Consider the following 19,405-nt stretch of genomic DNA (forward strand, 5'->3'; position numbering starts at 1 on the left):
CTGGAAAGCTTGCTCTTTCAGAGCCATGCAGGGCTTAGGCAATTTTTTCCATTAATGTATATTGACACTACTTACCATTTCATTATCTGTTCTCCTTGTAAAATAAGTTGTGTAGCTCTGAATTTGATTTCTACTGTTTATGCTTATTATGGCAGCATGGTTATGTCACAGTGTTTCCAAGAGAAGAGATAATTGTAGAGAAAAATTTATGAGAACAATAGAAACTCCTAGGATGGACAAGCTCTCAGGCTCTGTTTCTTCAGTTCTGGAAATATTTATTATGATTACAGTGCATTAAAGACACAGAATTGTATGAGTATAGGGGAAAATACCCATAAGTACTTTTGTCACCATCTTTAAAAAGCCATTTAAAGTCATCACCATTCAACTCAAACTTTAAAATGCTGGTTTACATATTTTAATTGTTGCTGGCAAGGAAAGTTTAGTGCTCATGATTTTTCTGTAAGGCTGCATCCTGACCACAGCTCATATAATCAATTTTCAGGCTCCTCATAATGTTTTCCTGAAGTATCCAAAGAAAAGAAATGCACCTCATACAGAAATGATGTGAAATACAATCTGACATCAAAATGACCTGAGGTACTGTTGTTCCCTAGAAATGAAATAAAATTTAAAACAACATAAAATACTTAAAGTATAGAAATGTTTCTGTATCTGGAAGGGCAAAGTAGCACAACCATCCCAGGAAGTTTGTTCTCATTTTCATTATCACTACTGTATAGTCCACACTTCAAAAAAAATAGCTCTGTAAATTTTGGTTTTGTAGTTTTTAGCTTTAAACAATTCCAGAAAAATTGGGGGACAAAGTGGGGAGTGTTTATTTTTTATTCAGTCTTTTCAGTGGTTATTTTTTTTGAGTCCATTATCCTACTGTGGCTACATTATGTTCTTATGCTCAACTTTCCAGATTTGACTACATGTATTTAAAAACAACAGCAGAGGATTTTTTTATTAAAAGCATTAAAAACAACCACTTGAACCATGAGCCATTTTACCCAGCTCTGATACTGAATTTCTTTCCTTTGTCAGCTCTATACATATGTCAGAGATTGAGGATTTTTCTTTTTATGCACAAAGTCTGTACAGTAATTGCATCTTCTATGGAACATCAAATCTTTTGGCAAAAAGACCATCGTACTGAAGGAATACTTGGTTATATAACTGGGAGATATAATCCAGAATAAGTGCTTGGCCCATGCAATAGTGACTGATATCTCAACATGTCAGAGTAAATGATGGAATTTAATTGTTAAACTTTTTCAACATGGAAAAAAATCCCACTGACAGTGATTGCTGTTGGTTTGATCTGTATCTTGGCAAACCCACAGATTTTTAGTCAAGCAAAAACAAGAACAAAAAATTTAGTTTCCCCTGCAAATATTTAAGGATTTTTACTGCTCACAGAATACTGGAAAGTGACAACAAAAAAAAAGAGAGAAAAAGAAAAAAAAGTGAGAGACACCTGCTTCTGTTAGTGTCTCCTGCTTGCAAGTTTGTTACTCACACCATTGGGGGCAGGAGAGAATGAGCACCTGTCCCCAGGCTGAGGAACTTGTATGGCACTGCACAGTTCCTATCTCTGCACAGTGAGAAGGATGGCTGGGGCTGAAAAAAGCCCCATTCTATCTTTTTGAGGAAGAAAGGAAGGCAGCTGCAATAGTTTTAGGAGTGGGTGACAGCTGAAAGTATGTCTTGTGAAGATGCTCTTTGATGAATGTACAGCATACGTGGAGGAAAAATAAGAGTTTGCCAAGTGCAGACATCTTCTATTCTCTTATAGCTAAAGCTGCTTTGATCTCAACCTGACAAGCGATGTGTATATTATACCACTGAAACCACTTTAGTCTTTTCAACTCAAAAAACAAATAGCCCAGGGACCTAAATGCGGGATGACCACACTCCAGCACGGTGTGGGTGGAGGGAGGCAGAGATCTCTGAAGGTTGCTCTTGGGGAAAGAGGTTTATTGGGGGTGCAGGAAGGTCCGAGCCTCGTGCTCTCAGGTGTAGCACGTGGCCGGGATTAAGAGGGCAGGGGAGGGGAGAGACAAAAGGAGGGTTTAGGAGAGGGGAAGCCCCAGGGGGGGAGGGAGAGGTTCTAAGAGGGGAGGAAGTTCTAAGAGAGGGGAGAGGTTCCAAGACCGGGAAGAAGTTCCAGGTGGCCGCATGGCTTCTCGGAGCCCCCTTTTCAGGGGCTCCTAGGTGGGCTGGGATAAGGCATGGGCCAATGGGGTTACAGACGCTGATGTTTTAGGGGAAGGTACAGAGGTGTGGGATGAGCCACACATCTTCTGGGGGGTGAGATGGAACACTCCATTTCACTCCAGGATTCATCCAAGGGCAGAAGTGACATCCGGCTAGCTGGGAGAACTTTTCTCATCCTAGCTGTGTTATTTATGAACAATCATATCTATCTATCATCTGCAACACTCTGAGTTGGATGCACTAGAGCAATACTATCAAGATTTTCTCAGGACCTCTAAGCAACAAAGCAGCCTTTACTGGGAAATGTAGAAAATCAGTGAAACTTTGGCAAACATTTTAATATGGCATTCAATCAACAAAAAAAACTTCTCAAAGCATTAACTTGGCCCATTCAACTTCACAAACTCTGAGCCTGTTCAATTTTAAGTTAATCAATATTTGCAAGAGTACAGAAATAGAAGAGGTAGATACAAAAAGAGAGAACAATAAGATACAGAGAAGCACGCACTCAGCTACCAACTCCTGGATTCCAGCAATGTTCAGATGGAAATTCCAAGAGGACGTAGAGTCAAGATGTGTGCTTGCCTTGTGGTCAGCCTTTAATACTCCTTGGTCTTCCTGGGCCCTTCCCCCAGGTGGGACTTGGGGTCATTTGGTCACTCAGGAGCTGGGCTGGGGCTCCAGAGGTGGCTGTGGAGCATTGCCTGTGCTGTGCCAGGGACTGGCAGACACTGCTGGGCTGGGATAGAGGCTCTGGGGGGATTGGGGTTCCAGGGCAGGGCAGTGCTGGGGTTCCAGGGCAGGGCAAGGCTGGACCTGCCCCTTCCTCCCCCACACATGAAATGTTTCCAGCCAAAAATCTCCTCCAGTCTGTCACAACAGTCAACATTGGAGGTGAAATCCCAATATGGCCATTGCTATGGTCAGTTCCCATGGAAACCATCCCCAGCCCCTGTTGCTATGGTCAGTTTCCATGGCAACCATCCCCAGCCCCTGTTGCTATGGTCAGTTTCCATGGCAACCATCCCCAGCCCCTGTTGCTATGGTCAGGCCCTGGGCAGCTCCATGGAGACCCCATGCCAGGGGTGGCTGCCATGGACACCAGCTCAGGCCTGGAGCCAGAGCCCGTTGCCATGGCAACCATTGGCACTCCCATCCCCAGGGTCATGGATCCCAGAACCACAGAATTGGCTGAGCTGGGAGGGACCCATCAGGATCCTCGAGTCCAACTGCTGGCCCTGCACAGGACACCCCAACACTGCCAGCCTGGGCCTGGCAGCGCTGTCCAAACGCTGCTGGAGCTCAGAGAGCCCTGGAGCTGTGACCCTTCCCTGGGGAGCCTGGGCAGTGCCCCAGCAGCCTCTGGGCAAAAACCTTTTCCTGAGATCCAACCTAAGCCTGCCCCGACTCAGCTGCAGCCGCTCCCTCCACTCCTGTCCCTGGGCACCAGAGTGAAGAGGTTCCCTCAGCCCCAGCCAGGGACCCGCTCCCAAGGCTGCTGCCATGGCCACCAGGGCTGGCACCAGCTGGGATGCTCGGTTTCCACAGGCCAGGGTTCAGGAATGGGATTCCCCAATTTCCTGCTCCCGCTAAAACCCCACTGGCGCTCGTTGCCCTCCCAACTCCCCTTGAAGGGAAAAAGGGAAAGATCCCTATCTGGGATAAGAGCAATTTACTGGGAACAGCAAAAAGACTGGGAACAAACAGGAACAGAAACAATATTGACAACAGAAGGGATAAGAAAAACTATTTCCACAGAAAACCACATCACCAGTGACTGTCTCTTCCTGGCCACATGTTTCCTCCTGCATGGAAAGGACACCCGTCTCCTCAGGGAGAGAGAGAGTCCCTTTCCTGCCCCGGTAATGACCTGAGGTGGGAGTGAATGTAGTGACAGGGCCATGGCCAGACCCTCATTTTCTTCAATCCCATATCAGGTCATTGGCAGGGGCAGGAAAAGGGACAGGTGTCTTCCCAGCATGGATCACAGGGAACATGGATCACCAGGGCTCTTCCCAACATGGTACTCCAATGGGGGATGAAGCTGGAGCAGTGCACAAAGCTCTTCCTGCAGCTGGGGAATTTGCAGGGCTTCCCTTACCAGTGGCTCCGTTGGTGTTTGGTCAAGTCAGAGCTCTGGGTGAAGCTCTTCCCACACTGGGGACACCCGTATGGCCTCTCCCCGGTATGGATGCACCGGTGCCTAACAAGGCTGGAGTTGTGCTGGAAGCCCTTCCCACAGTCAGGGCAGCGGGAGGGTCTCTCATCTGTGTGAATCCGCTCATGCAGGAGGAGATTTGAGCTGGTCTGAAACCGTTTCCCACAGGTGGGGCACTCATAGGGCCTCTCCCCAGTGTGGATACGCCGGTGCCTGATGAGGTGGGAGTTGCGCTTGAAGCTCTTCCTGCAATCAGGGCATTGGAAGGGCCTCTCCTCTGTGTGAATCTGCTGGTGGCAGAGGAGATCAGAGCTGGTGTGAAACCTCTTCTGACACTCAGGACACTCATAGGGCCTCTCCCCAGTGTGGATGCATTGGTGGCTGACAAGGTGGGAGTTGGAGCTGAATCCCTTCCCACACTCCCCACACTTGTAGGGCCTCTCCCCAGTGTGGATGTGTAAGTGCCTGACAAGATGGGAGCTGCAGCTGAAGCCCTTCCCACACTCCCCACACTCATAGGGCCATTCCCCGGTGTGGATCATCTGGTGTCGTTTCAGATTGTTGCTCTGCCTGAAGCTCTTCCCACACTCCAAGCACTTGTAGGGCTTCTCCCCATCATGAAGCTGCTCAGGGACCACCAGCTCCGAGCTCTGGCTGAAGCTCTGTCCACCTTCCTGGCCCACGGTGGGACTTTCCTCCTCAGGACACCCTGGTCTGGGTTTGCAGCCCCTCTTCCTGGGGGATTTCTGGGGCTTTTCCTCCCCGTTGGATTCCCGTTCTGTGGGGCTGCCCAAAATGGCCTCTTCTACGACGTTCTTCCACGGGGATTTGCCCTCACTGGTCTCCATCCTCAGCTTCTTGTCTGGGGGAGGAAGGACAAGGAGAGGATGGGATTTGCCTCCGTGCCACAGGGAAGGGCAAGGAGATCCCCCCAGTGCGTCCCCAGCAGGAGGGCACAGGCAGCGGGGCTGTCCTGCAGCTGGGAGCCAGGCTGGGCTGGGAGATGGAGCAGGAGAGAGGGGGAAAGGGGCACTGACTTCCTCCTCACCTGCCTGGGGGTCCTGGGGCATCTTCCTCTTCCTCGCAACCTTCTCCTCCATCTGGTGAACGTTTGGGTATGGGAAATTCTGTTTTGGAAGGAAAACAAGGGATGAGCACAGTGAGTTTTGTACTGGTTTGAAGGCAAACCTGGGAGAGAGTCTAAGCCAGAATGACAATTTAATAGGAAAATTAAGATTAAAGCTATGATACAGAAAGACTGGTTTAAACTCACAGAGTCAGGATATAACCTGACACCCCGTTGGTCAGGGTGGTGGTAGCTGTCTGATGAAATGGTGGCTGCAGTCCAGCTGGAGTGATGAACGTGATTCTGTCAAAGCAGTGATCCTGTAGAAGGGTCTGGTCTTCCTTGCAGGTCCAGTGGTGGTTATGGAGCTCTTGTCCTCTGGGAATGCAGTAGGCAAGGTGATCGTGGTGTTGCAAATGGTGAGATTATATCCAGTTAGGAAAGCTTGGTTCCTCCCCCTGGGCGGAGCATCCCACAATGGGATGATGTAATTTTATCAGTGCTGCAGTGACACTCAATGGCCCATTAACAGAAGATGGACCCTGGAGGGCGTTATCAGGGCTGAGCCATGGAAGAGATAAAGAACACTGCCCCACCTGTTGATAACAGTTTATGGAGATGGGGACTGAAAACACTTTTGGTTACATCTGACACTGTAACCTGAAACAGTGAGGCAATCCCTGCTCGGGGTGGGGGGTGAACACCACCCCCCTTACCCAAACTGGCTCCGGTGTAAAACCCCCACCCTGGGAAGGCCACGCACACAGGGGACAATGTCACACTTGCCCTGCCCCAGGGGAGGTCTCTGTCCCTGTCACTCCCTTGCTCTCTCCTCTTTTTCTTTCCATCTCTCTATACCTCACATTTACTGTTCAATAAAATCCACTTTGGATTTAGTCTCGTTAGCACCTTAATTGGGGCAGAGTCATCTCTCTAACAATTTTATTATCCAGATTGCAACATTATTTTGCACAGTGATTTCAGGGCACTGTTGTCTGACCCCAAGTGCCATTGACAACAGCAGGGCTCTCTCCTCTGAGGAGTTTGTGGCTCTTTCTGGAGGAACTCTTGGAAACCTGGATGCAGCTTCCTCTGAGTGACTTTTGGGAGAACTTATGAGGAAAATGGCTCTTGTGGGTGGCCAGTGTAAAGAAAATATTTTGTTTTCCTTCTTTGAAAAGTCTGTTAAAATCACTGGAGGAAAGGGACCAAATTATACCAGCAAGACTGACAAGGATCATTCACCCCAAAGCGAGGAACACAAGGCTATCAAAAGTCCTACAAGAAGCCCAGCTCAAGTAGCTAAATTCCCAAATAACTCCTGAATTCACGGGCTTTGGGGGGAGAAGCATTATTTTCTTGGTCCCTGTCACCTTTGTGTTAGCTACACAGACCTTTCCCTTCCTTTTAATAATCTGTATTGGGCCAAATTTCCATGGTTTTTTTTTTGGAACCTGCCAGCATGAGTTGGAGCTGTGTTGGAACTGATGAAATTTGGAATTGCCACAGAATTGTTTCTGTTGTTGGTCTATTAATGTTTGGGATTTGTTTGCATTTCCATTACAAGTGACTTGTGGGAAGAGCAAATCTTCCTCAAGGCATTTTATGTAGGGTTAAATTTGATTTCTGCTGAGTTTGTTTTGTCCAGTGTCCAGGGGATGCTCAAGGGGTCTCTAGTTTTGGTTTGGCCCTAATTTTCTTCTGATTTGTCTTTATCACTTAAAAACACATGAAAAATTACTAAAAAGAGTATTGACCAGAGATGTCAAAAGTCCCACCATTTAAGAGGTATTTGAGGTGGAATTTACTGTTTGGGAACATATTCTGGAGGATCTGTTGGTTCTTGGGGGCTATGTGGTAGTATTCTCCATAATTTTGCGCTCTAAAAGTCAAGGTGGATTTGTCTGTCACCCCAAAATTACTCAATCACACCTCAAAATGTCTGGTTCCCACCTCAGTCCAGTGCCAAAATTACTTGATTCCTCAGACTCCAGGGTGAGATGGGGTTGGAAGGAGAAGTGAGATCCAAATTTGAGGTTGTGCGGTAAGGATTGTGTGAGGCTGGGTGGGTGTGATTCATTCTGATAGTAAATAAAACTATCAAAATTATTTATTTCTGTCCCATTCATTTTCTGTCAGTTCTGGTTTTTTTTTCAGAGTGCCGCCTTCTCAGCTGATTGTGTTTGTGTCCTCCTGTCCCAGACTGAAAAGCAAGATGTGTTCTATTTGCCATCTGTATGGCAGTTGTCCTGTGTTAAGTGGGCAGTTTTCCTTATCTCTTCCACAATCAATCCTCCCTCAGGGGAGACATCTGCTGATAATGGGCTATTGTCACTGCATGACTGATAAGAACTGTAACATCCCATTGTGAGATGTTCCGCCCAGAGGGAGGAGCCAAGAATTCCTACCTGCATCTAGTCTTGAGATTCTGGCCCACCAACACAGCTTTTTCTGGGCTGGATTTTCCCAGAGGAACAGCTGCCTCTTCCTCTTCAGAGGAGGACACCCTTTCCTATAGGATCACTTCTCCAACAGAACCACACCTGACACTCCTGGAGGACTGCAGCCACAATTCCAATTGGACTGTGGCCAACACCCTGTCCAACAGGGTGTCAGGTTGTATTCTGGCTCTCACAGTGTTGTTTTGGTTCACTATATTGTTTATATTTTCATTTTCTTCCCTAATAAAAAGCTGCTATTCCTGCTCCCATATTTTTACTTGAGAGGCCCCCTTAATTTCAAATTTATACCAATTCAGAAAGAGTCTACATTCTTCCATTTCAGGGGAGGCTCCTGCCTTCCTTAGAAGACACCTGTCTTTACGAACCAAAATACCTCCTTTCTCTCCTGCCTTCCTTTGCCTGCTCTGTTTCTCTCTCAGTGTCTCCCTTAAACCAGGGCAGCTCCCACCAAAGACCCTGCCCTGATTTAATTCCCAGTGCAGGAGCTACAACAACCATGGGTGAAGTTATGAAGGCTGGCAGTGAAATGTCACTGTAGGATCTTGCTCCACTTGGCTCTTGGCTCTTCCATAAGAGCTTTGCCTTCATGGTCAGGAACATCTTTTCCTGGCTGGGAACTGGAATTCCAGCCCCTGGGAGTGTGTGCCATGGATCTCAGAGGGGCATTCCTGAGGCTCCCAGGGTGCTGCTCCTGCCGTGCTTCCCAAGGAGCTGTGCAGGGCAGGGACAAAGTGCAGCAGCTGTGTTGGTGCTACAACGCCACAACAGCCCCTGGTTCCATGAGTTTCCGCACTGCCAACAGCGGTTCCTGGGTTTCATGATGCCAGGCTGTGTCCCCATGGATATTTGGTGTCATGAAGTTCTTCAGTGTCACAATGGCCACCTTGCTCCATGAGCTTCTGCAGTGTCCTTGGATGGGCAGTGTCAGCATGGACCATTGGCTCCATTCAGCCCCGGTGGGGCACCATGGACTCCTTGGTTCCATGAGGTTCTGGGGGTGTCTCCATGGTCTCCTTGGATCCACAGTGTCACAATGGACCACTGGATCCACGTGGCCCTGCTGTGTCACCATGGCCCCTTGGTTCCGTGGGTCCCCAGGGTCACAACTGACTCCTTGCTTCCTCATCCTATGGGAGAGAACTGTCCTTCTCCTCCAGGGGCCTATAGCCAAAACTAGGATTCCTTCTCTAAATTTCCTTATATGCAAAGATTTTTCCCCAGTGAAATCTGCCAAGAGAAACAGGTCTGGCTGCCTTGGCCACCCAGGGGCCACCTCTCACCTGCCTTTCAGACACGGGGACCATGTGCTTTTCTTGCTTAAAAACCTTCCATCTCGATCAGGCACCCATGGCCAAAATTTGGGATCTGCCTCCCAAATTCCCTATATACAAGAATAGCTCCTAGATAAATGATGCCAGGAATCACAAGTCTGGCTGGCCTTGGCTTCCTGAGGGCTGGCACTCATGTTTCTCTGTAACACTGGGGCTCTGTGCTTTACTTCCTAATGAAAATAACTCTTCTTCCTGTTCAGGCATCCATGGCTAAAACTCGGATTCCACCTCCAAAACTCTGTACATCCAAGGATTGATCCCAAGTGAAAGCTGCCAGGACAGACAGGTCTGGCTGTCTTTGGCCTCTTGGGGGCATCTTCTCATCTGCTTTTAAAACACTGGAGCTCAGTGCTTTCCTTCTAATGGAAAAGAACCTTCTTTCTTCTCAAGGTGTCCATGGTCAAAACTGAGATTCTTCATCCCAAATTCCATATATCCAAGGATTACTCCATTACAAGAGTTGCCAGGGGAAACAGGTCTGGCTGGCTTAGCCTCAGAGGAGCCACTCCCTCTCCTCTCCCCCTCCCCTCCCCCTCCCCCCCTCCCCCTCCTCTCCCCCTCCTCTCCCCCTCCCATCCCCCTCCCTTCCCCTCCTCCTCCCCCTCCCCTCCCCCTCCCCCTCCTCTCCCCCCCCTCTCCCCCTCCTCTCCCCCTCCTCTCCCCCTCCCCTCCCCCTCCCTTCCCCTCCTCCTCCCCCTCCCCTCCCCCTCCTCTCCCCTCCCCTCCCCTCCCCTCCCCTCTCCTCTCCCCTCCCCTCCCCTCCCCTCCCCTCTCCTCTCCCCTCCCCTCCCCTCCCCTCCCCTCCCCTCCCCTCCCCTCCCCTCCTCTCCTCTCCTCTCCTCTCCTCTCCTCTCCTCTCCTCTCCTCTCCTCTCCTCTCCTCTCCTCTCCTCTCCTCTCCTCTCCTCTCCTCTCCTCTCCTCTCCTCTCCTCTCCTCTCCTCTCCTCTCCTCTCCTCTCCTCTCCTCTCCTCTCCTCTCCTCTCCTCTCCTCTCCTCTCCTCTCCTCTCCTCTCCTCTCCTCTCCTCTCCTCTCCTCTCCTCTCCTCTCCTCTCCTCTCCTCTCCCTCTCCTCTCCCTCTCCTCTCCTCTCCTCTCCTCTCCCATAGAAACATTTGGCCTCTGTGCTTTTCCTTCTTATAGAAAAATCGATCCCTATGTGCACAAAAATGGCAGAAATTTGGGTTCCCAAATTCTCTGTATCCAAGGGCTGCTTTCAGAAAAAAGCTACCAGGACAGAGAAGTCTGGCTGGCTTAGGCCTCTGGTGGCTGCCTTTCATCTGTCCTTGAAACACCAGTATTCCATGCTTTTCTTCCTATGCAGAGAACTGTCCTTCTACTCTGGGTGTCCATGCCTGAAATTGGGATTCCACCTCTAGAATTCTGTCTATCCAAGAGTTGCTCCCAGACAAAATCTGCCAGTACCATCAAGTCTGGCTGGCCTTGGCCTCTGGTGGCTGCCCCTGCCACACTGGGGCTGGGTTCTTTCCTTCCCATGGAGATCACTGTGACACTGTGGCACCTCATGGAACCAAGGGGATCATTGTGGCACCACTGGAGCCCATGGAACCAAGGGGCCATGGTGACACCGCGGGGCTTCATGGACCCAGAGACCATTATGACTCTGTGGGGCCTGATGGAACCATGGAGACCATTCCGACCCTTCAGGGCCTGGTGTCACCAAGGGGGCATTGTGACACCTCAGGGCCTCCTGGAAGCCAGGGACCATTGGGACACTGTGGGGCCCCATGGAACTGAGGGAACATGGACCAGGTCTGGCTGGCTTGGCCTGCCAGGGGCCACCTGACAGGTCTGGCTGATCTTGGAATGCCAAGGGCTGCCTCTCATCAGCTCCTGGAGCATTGGGGCTCTGTGCTTTCCTTGCTTTGGAAAAGAACTGTCCCTCTCTTAACATACCCATTGTCAAAATTGGTACTCTCCATAAAAAATTTCCTATATGCAAGTGTATCTTGCAGAAAAAAACCTGCCAGTTCTGGCTGGCCATGTCCTCTGGTGATCATCTCTCATCCACCCGGGGAAACACTAGGGCTCTGTTCCTTTATTCCTATGGAAAAGAACAGGTCTTCATGTCCAGGAACCATGGCCAAAATTAGAATTTGCCTCCCAAATTCCATATATCCAAGGATTGCTCCCAGACAAAAGTAGCTAGGACAGACAGGTCAGGCTGGCCCTGTCCTCTGGTGGTTTTCTTAGACTATGAGCTGCATGTTTTCATTTCAAAACACCTTGGAGAGGGCCCAGAGATCTCCCAAGGAGGGGTTCTGAGGCCTTGGGCACATGACCACTACATATGGACAAAAGAGTTCTATGCTCTGTGCTGCCGTGGTGGTTTTGCATCACAGAAGTGATGTCCTGAGAGAAGCTTCTAGCAGTTTCCTCAGTGTCTGACAAAAAACAGTCAGTAATTAGCTTTGAGAGCTGAGAATCTGTTAAAGCACTAAGGAAGCTGCAGACGCCTCTGTGCAGACACAAGTTAGAGATGAGAAAGCCTGGCTGGGTCTCTCTCCCTTCTGGCCCCACAGAGGTGCCGAGGCCGGCCCAGCCCCGTCTCGGCCGTGGGGCCGGGCGGCTCCTGCCGTGGGGCCGGGCCCCTTCCCAGGGAGCCGCCAGGCGCCATCGGCTGCCGGGCAGGGCAGGGGAGGCCGCGGGGCCGAGGCCGGGCCGTGGCTGCGGGTGCTGACATCTGGCCCTGCCGAGCCCTGCCCCGCCGCCAGCCCGGGCCCGGCCAGGATCCGCCGGGCCCCAGGAGCAGCCCCGGGCCGGGCTGGCTCGGCCAAGGCTCTGCCGCCCTTGGGCTTCGCCCGCAGCCGGCGGGCAGGGCAGGAGAAGCCATCGGCCCCGGCCGTGCTGCTGCTGGGCTCTGGCCTGGCTGCTGAGATCCTGGCCCTGCCCCAGCGCGGCCCAGCCTGACACAGCCCCAGCGCAGCCGCTGCAGAAACCTCCATGGCAAAACAGCTCCGGCCGCAAGCACCGAGCCCGGCCGGGCTCACGGAACCATCTGCAACCCCGGGAGATATTGACTCTGCCAGTGCTGCCATCCTCCCTCCAGTGAGAGAAAAGGACACAGGGCAGGCACACAGAGGAGCAGCATGGACACACCGAGGGCAGGGAAGAGGAAGTTGAGTCCCAGATGGGAGGGATGAGGAGATGCCTTGATCTTGGGGCTGGAATACTCTGGTTAAGCTGTGGAGAAGGATGTCATGGATACATCAGACTCTCTTTTTCCCTATAATGCATTGAAAAGTATGGGGAGATGACTTGTTTCAGCAAAGGCCTCTATGCTAAAGTAAGTAAATGTTGAAGTAGATGTGAACCCATGAGAAGTTTGAACAGAGAAAGGGAGAACAGTGATGAGACCCTGTGCCCTCAGGGAGAGAAGATGACCTCTGTTCCCACAGATGAGGATGATTTCAGAAAGAGATGAAGAGAACTGTTGCTCTTAAACAGCACATCTCAAAACTAATACCCCATAACTTGGCATGGCCCATAAGCACAGCTGTGGGAAAAGGTGGGAAAAGATGGGAGGGAGTTAACAATTGCAGATTTCTCCAGGCAGCTGCAATTTTTGGAAATGAAAAGCCATGAGATAACTTTTTTCTTGTGGAGAATTCTCCTTAACATTAACAAGAAGAACTTCTCTTCCTAAGTGAAGTGAAGAAAGACTATTTTAGAGGTGGTAAACTGACTGAAAATTTTAGGTTTTGTCTCTTTACATTTTCAGATTGTATGTAGAGAGGAAGTGTTCTGAAAGTTTTGTTCTAATTCTTATTACTCTTTCTTAATTATTGTTAATACAATTTTATTTATACACTTTTAAAATTTTGTGACTACTTTGCCTTTCTCCTAATCCTACCTCACAGCAGGAAATGAGTAAGTATATTCTAGTGAGTGCACTGGTAATTAGCCAGCACTGAAGCCACCACACTAATTGATGCATTGGCCAAGAAATCTCAAATTGGTGAACCAAAACCACTACAGAAACTTCCTGACAAACTGCACGAGAGCAGAGAGAAATTGAGGCAGAGCCATGGTTTGTCAGGACTTGCTTGATCCTAATGAGCCCCGTGGTGCATTTGGAGCTGAGCACTGGAACCTCAGGGCGTGAGAAGAGATTGCACAAACCTTTCCTGGAGTCCAAGTCAGATGAAAACCCCAAAGTGGTTGGAGTCTAAAGCAGTAATGGGAACCACAAAGGTCCACCTATACCACAGGCTCTTCATGGACTCCTTGGAGGAGAGAACTGGAGGCCAGGATGGCACAAAAAACTCTCAGAGACTGAAAATGGCACAAAGAACTCTCAATGTGGAAAGGAAAATCCAAAGTACCTCACAAATGTTAAGAATCTCAAAGTATTCATGAGCCCCACTGAGTGTCAGTAAAAAGCTCTCAAGGAACTCATTAAAGCAGATAATTGGGGCCATGATTGCACAAACCTCTCACAGAGTCTGTAGCAAAAGGGAAACACCAAGTACCTTAAAAGAACTGAAGTACCTTGAAGCATTAATGAGCCCCACTGAGTGTTGTTACTGACAAAGCCTCTCCAGGGACTAATTACAGCAGATAATTGGAGGCTATGATTGCACAAACCTCTCAGAGACTCCAAGGCCAAAGCAAAAGCCAAAGTCCTTTGAAAAACCTGCAGTCTCTGGGAGCATGAAGGAGCCCCCAGGGCCATTCCTGACCAAGGCTCCCCAGGGACTCCTTCCAGAAGATCCTTGAGGCCACTGGGATGTGGGCTAGGGGGGAGTGCTGAGGGCAGGACCAGGGGGTGACAGTGCCCAGCCCAGCTCAGGACAAGGTGTCTCCTCACAGCCCTTGGTGGCACAGACCCTGCTGTGCCCCAGGGCACCAAGACTTGGCTTCTCTTTGTCCCCAGCTGGCATCAGTGCCTCCAGTTCTCTGCTCTGCCTGGGGCCTGGGGCCACTTTCTCAGTCGTGTCCCTCATTGGGACCCATTAAAAGTCAAATAAACTTTGCAGTTGGATTCTGACTTGGAGTTCTGGAGAGGTTTCTGCAGCTCCCTCTCAGGGCCTGATGTTCAGGGCTGAGCACAAAGCCCCAGAGGGTCATTAAAGTCCTTGTGCTGTATCTGTGCTGCTGAGCTGGGCCGGGCTCCTGGCACAGAGGGTGATGCTGGTAACCAGGAAAAGCTTCAAAAGCACATTTCTCTTGCTGAGCAGCTCTTCTCCCAGCCCAGCAGGGCTGGGGCACTGCCTGCAGCCAGCGCGGGCACAGCACAGAGGCACAGAGAGCTTCGATCAGTCAGGGCTGGGAAGGGGCTGAGAAGTGCCTGGGGCAGAATCACTGCCAGCCCTTGGCACAGGAACCTCTGGCTGCAGGACAATGCAGCTGCAGCTCCTGGAGAGATCTCCTAAAGCTGGAACATCCCAATGGCCACAGACCCTGTGAGTGCATTCTCTGCTCATCTCCTGTGCAGAGCAGCCAGGGGTGCCCAGGGCTGTCCTGCAGAGCAGGGTCCTGCAGCCCAGGGCACTGTGCTGGGCCAGGGACTCTGCTGCCTGCCAGGGACAGCTCTCAGCCGGCCCTGGAGCTGCTCCCAGCGCTGGCCAGGAGCTGTGGGGGGAAGGAGCCACCCTGAGCAGGGCAGGTGCTGCTGCTGAGAGGGGCTGGCTGGGGCAGGGCTGCTCCCAGCTCCAGACCAGCCTGGGTACAGCTCCGGAGGGCACTTCCCAAAGAAGGTAAGCCTGGGATTGCTGTAAAGGTCAGGAGCTTTCCTGAGAGTTTTTTCAATTTCCTGCTCGTAGAAGGATGGGAAAGACGAGGTTGCTGACAGAAAGATTTTTGCTATTTATACATTTTTCATATAGCCATAGCTATGTAAAGAACTATTATATACCTTTAAAATTATAATCCTTTTTTTATTCTATTAAACTCTTAATTAACTCTATTAAGCTTCTATTACATACTTCTATCTCTATAATCCTTAATTAACTCTAGTACATTTCCTAACCTTGCTCTTAGATTTTAGAACAATAAGCTGACTATCTAAATACATTCCTGAAATACTGTATAGTCTTATTATCAAGAAGCAGTCCTGAAAGAAGAACATTTTACATTGTGACCCGAATGTGAGCAGTCATAACAAAAATTGGGGCAAAGAAGCCCTTGGACCTACTCCAATGGGTTGACCTATTGGTGGGCTACTGGGGCAACGGAATCTTCTCCTGGATTCCCCTGTTAAATATCCTAATTAATCAAACGTAATAAATTGTTGAAATCAGTGGCTGGGTGTGCCCCATCCACACTGGAAGCTTACATTAAAGGTCTGTTTATTAACTTACTGTTCTAACACTTTTGCAAGGAGGTTTTTTTCTCTTTTGATTACAGACACAAGTGGATGAGAGAAGCAGAACAGGAACTGTAATCCCAGAATTAAAGAATATTCTGAGGTGAAAGGGACACACAGGGTCATTAAAGGAATGTTTGAAAATTTACAGAGACTCCAGAACTGTGACATTGGCTGGTCAGTCTGAAGGCACGTCTCAGGAGGGGATGTTCAGGCCCAGGGAGATGCCCAGGGAAGCAGAGGGGGATGAACAGAGCAGTGCTGGGGGAACAAGCACATCCAGCCCCTCACCTGCCCTCAGCCAAAGGGAATCCTTTGCCTCTCTCATCTCTCAGTGGCAAACTCTGAGTGCAGCAGGAATGCTGGGGATTTCTGACCTCAGAGAGCCAGGAATGGTGAGTGGGTAGGAAAAAAATTCCTAAAACTAACTCCTGCCATCCTTTAGACCTGGAAGTGCAGATGGTACCAAGACTTTCTGCATTTAGAAGTGATTCCCCTGACAGATCCTGAATATCCAGCCTTTTCCCTCTGCCACATGGCCACAAACCCATGACAGCGGGGCAGGGATGGCTCCTTGAGAGTTCCCACACATAGCTGGGTGAAGGTTTTCCCAGAGCAGGAACCAGGGCCATTCCCTGCAGCAGGACAGTCTGCAGGGAATGGCCCAGGATTGGCTCCAAGCAGCCTCTCCTGACTTGTCCCTGTCCTTTCTCCATGAACAGGTGCCCATGTGCAGCCACAGCAAATGTCCAACAGCAGCTCCATCAGCCACTTCCTCCTGCTGGCACTGGCAGACACGCGGCAGCTGCAGCTCCTGCACTTCTGCCTCTTCCTGGGCAACTCCCTGGCTGCCCTCCTGGGCAACGGCCTCATCATCAGCGCCGTAGCCTGCGGCCACCACCTGCACACGCCCATGTTCTTCTTCCTGCTCAACCTGGCCCTCAGCGACCTGGGCTCCATCTGCACCACTGTCCCCAAAGCCATGCACAATTCCCTCTGGGACACCAGGAACATCTCCTACTCAGGATGTGCTGCACAGCTCTATTTCTTTCTCTTCTTCATCTCTGCAGAGTATTTCCTCCTGACCATCATGTGCTACGACTGCTACGTGTCCATCTGCAAACCCCCGCACTACGGGACCCTCCTGGGCAGCAGAGCTTGTTCCCACATGGCAGCAGCTGCCTGGGCCAGTGCCTTTCTCAATGCTCTCATGCACACAGCCAATACATTTTCCCTGCCCCTGTGCCATGGCAATGCCCTGGGCCAGTTCTTCTGTGAAATCCCACAGATCCTCAAGCTCTCCTGCTCCAAATCCTACCTCAGAGAACTTGGGATCATTACTGTTACTGTGTCTGTCGGATTTGGTTCTTTTGCATTCATTGTTTTCTCCTATGTGCAGATCTCCAGGGCTGTGCTGAGGATCCCCTCTGAGCAGGGACAGCACAAAGCCTTTTCCACCTGCCTCCCTCACCTGGCTGTGGTCTCCCTGTTTGTCAGCACTGCAGTGTTTGCCAATCTGAAGCCCCCCTCCATGTCCTCCCCATCCCTGGATCTGGCCCTGTCAGTTCTGTACTCGGTGGTGCCTCCAGCCCTGAACCCCCTCATCTACAGCCTGAGGAACCAGGAGCTCAAGGCTGCAGTGAAGACACTGATGACTGGATTCTTTCAGGAACATTAAAGTGCTGGCCAATTTCTGCAAATCACTTACAATAAAAGTCATTTTTGATATTTGTTTTTGATTTCATTTTGCAGGTTCTTATTCTTTGTTTTACTTTTTTTCATATTGTCCACAATAAATGAATTTTTTGCGCCATTTCTAATTTTCTTTCTCTCAACCTTCCCTGTGCCCACAGACTGTGTCAATGAGGGGCTGTGCTCTCACTGGCTTTAAAGGACTCAAGAATCTCCCAGCACAGTTTTCTGCAGAGATGCCCTTTTGTTGCCTTCTCTGGAGCTGCAGCAGCAATGTCTGTGTGCAGAGCTGGGGCAGATCAGTGCTGGCACAGCAGCTGTGCCCAGGAGCAGCAGCACTTGGTGCTGCCAGTGCTGCTCCCGTGGCCCTGCCCCGCTGCCCTGGTGGCTCTGGTGTTGCTGCAGGGCCTGAGTGCTCTCGGGGCCGGGCACAGTCCTGGGGGTGGCAGTGCCGGGGCTGCAGCAGGGACAGGCCATGGGCACTGCTGGGGCAGCGCTGACGCCTCAGGCCAGGGCCTGGGGGCTCCAGGCTCCTTGCCCAGGCTCTCTCAAGAACACGGCCAGGCCAATGCTCAGCACAGAAAACCCCCGTGAGCAGCCCCAGGCTGGCCGTGGGCAGGCTGGGGACAAACAGCATGGCTGGTACTCTGCAAGGGCCCTGGGGGAGATGGGAAGGAGCAGCAGAGCAGGGGCTGATCCATCCCCAGTGCTGCACAGCCCAGGGCAGCATCCCAGAGCATCCTCATGGAGCTGCCAACAACATCCCCCCTCTGCAGCCCTGGCCTCTCCCCCAGCTCACAGAGGTGCCGCATCCTTGCAGGCACAGACACAGCAGCACTGGCTCAGCAGCCCCTGTTTGCATTGCACACAGCAGGCGGGAGCACCCCCATGCTGGTGCTGTAGGGACATGAACCTGAGGCAGCACAAATGCCATCAGCCCCTGGGGCCAGGAAGGGCTGGGGTACGCCAGGGAAACCACTCAGCTTTGTCCTGGCCTCTGCAATCAGCCAGAAAGTTTGTTCCCATCAGCTGGGAGTTTCCTGTCCCACTGCAGACGCTGCTGCTGCTCAGAGCCAGAGCTGTCTGGCAGCCACCCCCAAACTGCCCTGAGCATTTCCTTGGCTTCACCTTTGCTTTCTTTATTCTTCCTGATAGAAATTTCTTCCTCTTGCCCACCCCTGTTCCCTCCCCTGCACACAGCCCATTCCTGTTTGCCCTTTCCTCTCTGGCCCCACTCCCCATTGCAGTTCCTGACTTGGCACCATGGGAACGTCCCTTGGGGAGCAGGATCATCCCACAAGTGCTGCAGGAATTGTCTGCAGACTCCTGCAGTGCCTGGTGCTGCTCCCTTGCCAGAGGCACCCCAGGCCAGGGGGGCACATCTGGGCTGCTGTGTCTGGCTCTGGGGCTCCCTGTTCTGGGCAGTGAGGAGGAGCTGCAGAGGCTCTGCAGGACTGACAGGATGGGCCTTGGGGCTGTGAGGAGAAGCTGAGGGACCTGGACTGCTGCAGGTTCTGAAGAGGAGGCCCAGGGCTCCTCCTGCAACTGCTCCAGGGGTGGTTTCAGAGAATCCCAGAATCAGAAAAGTTGGAAAAGACCCTGGATATCATCAAGTCCAACCTGTTCCCTGACACCACCTTGTCTCCCCTGAGCCTCCTTTACTCCAAGATCAACAACCCCAGCTGCTTCAGCTGCCCCTCACAGCACTTGTGCTCCAGACCCCTCACCAGCCTTGTTGCCCTTCTCTGGACATGCTCCAGCCCCTCCATGTACTTCCTAAATTGGGGGCCCAGAACTGGACACAGCACTCGAGGTGCTGCCCAACCAGTTCCCAGCACAGGGGAAGAATCACTGCCCTGCTCCTGCTGGCCACACCATTCCTGATCCAGGCCAGGAGCCATTGGCCTTCTTGGCCACCTGGGCACTCTGCTGGCTCATGTCCAACCTGCTGTCCATCAGTCCCTGCAGGTCCCTTTCTGCCTGGCTGCTGTCCAGCCCCTCTGTCCCCAGCCTGTAGCACTGCAGGGGTTGTTGTGGCCAAAGTGCAGGACCCGGCACTTGGACTTGTTAAACCTCACCTTGTTGGATTTGGGCCCTGGATCCAGCCTGTCCAGGGCCCTGTGCAGAGCCCTCCTACCCTCCAGCAG

At 51.2% G+C, this 19,405-nt stretch overlaps 1 protein-coding gene across 1 annotated transcript in view; it reads right to left on the reverse strand.

The window, feature by feature from the left end:
- Positions 1-3,875: 3,875 nt before the first annotated feature.
- The window catches only part of LOC144247624 (uncharacterized), a 1,666,419-nt gene continuing 1,650,889 nt past the window's right edge, over positions 3,876-19,405 (reverse strand). Inside the window, exons 21-22 of the mRNA XM_077788932.1 lie at positions 4,391-5,003; positions 3,876-3,879 (exon numbers count right to left, since the gene is read on the reverse strand). Coding sequence (XP_077645058.1) covers positions 3,876-3,879; positions 4,391-5,003 — 617 coding nt within the window. The remainder of the gene's footprint in view (positions 3,880-4,390; positions 5,004-19,405) is intronic.

This window comes from Lonchura striata, chromosome 29 (genome assembly GCF_046129695.1).
Source record: "Lonchura striata isolate bLonStr1 chromosome 29, bLonStr1.mat, whole genome shotgun sequence".
Classification (NCBI taxonomy): Eukaryota; Metazoa; Chordata; class Aves; order Passeriformes; family Estrildidae; genus Lonchura; species Lonchura striata.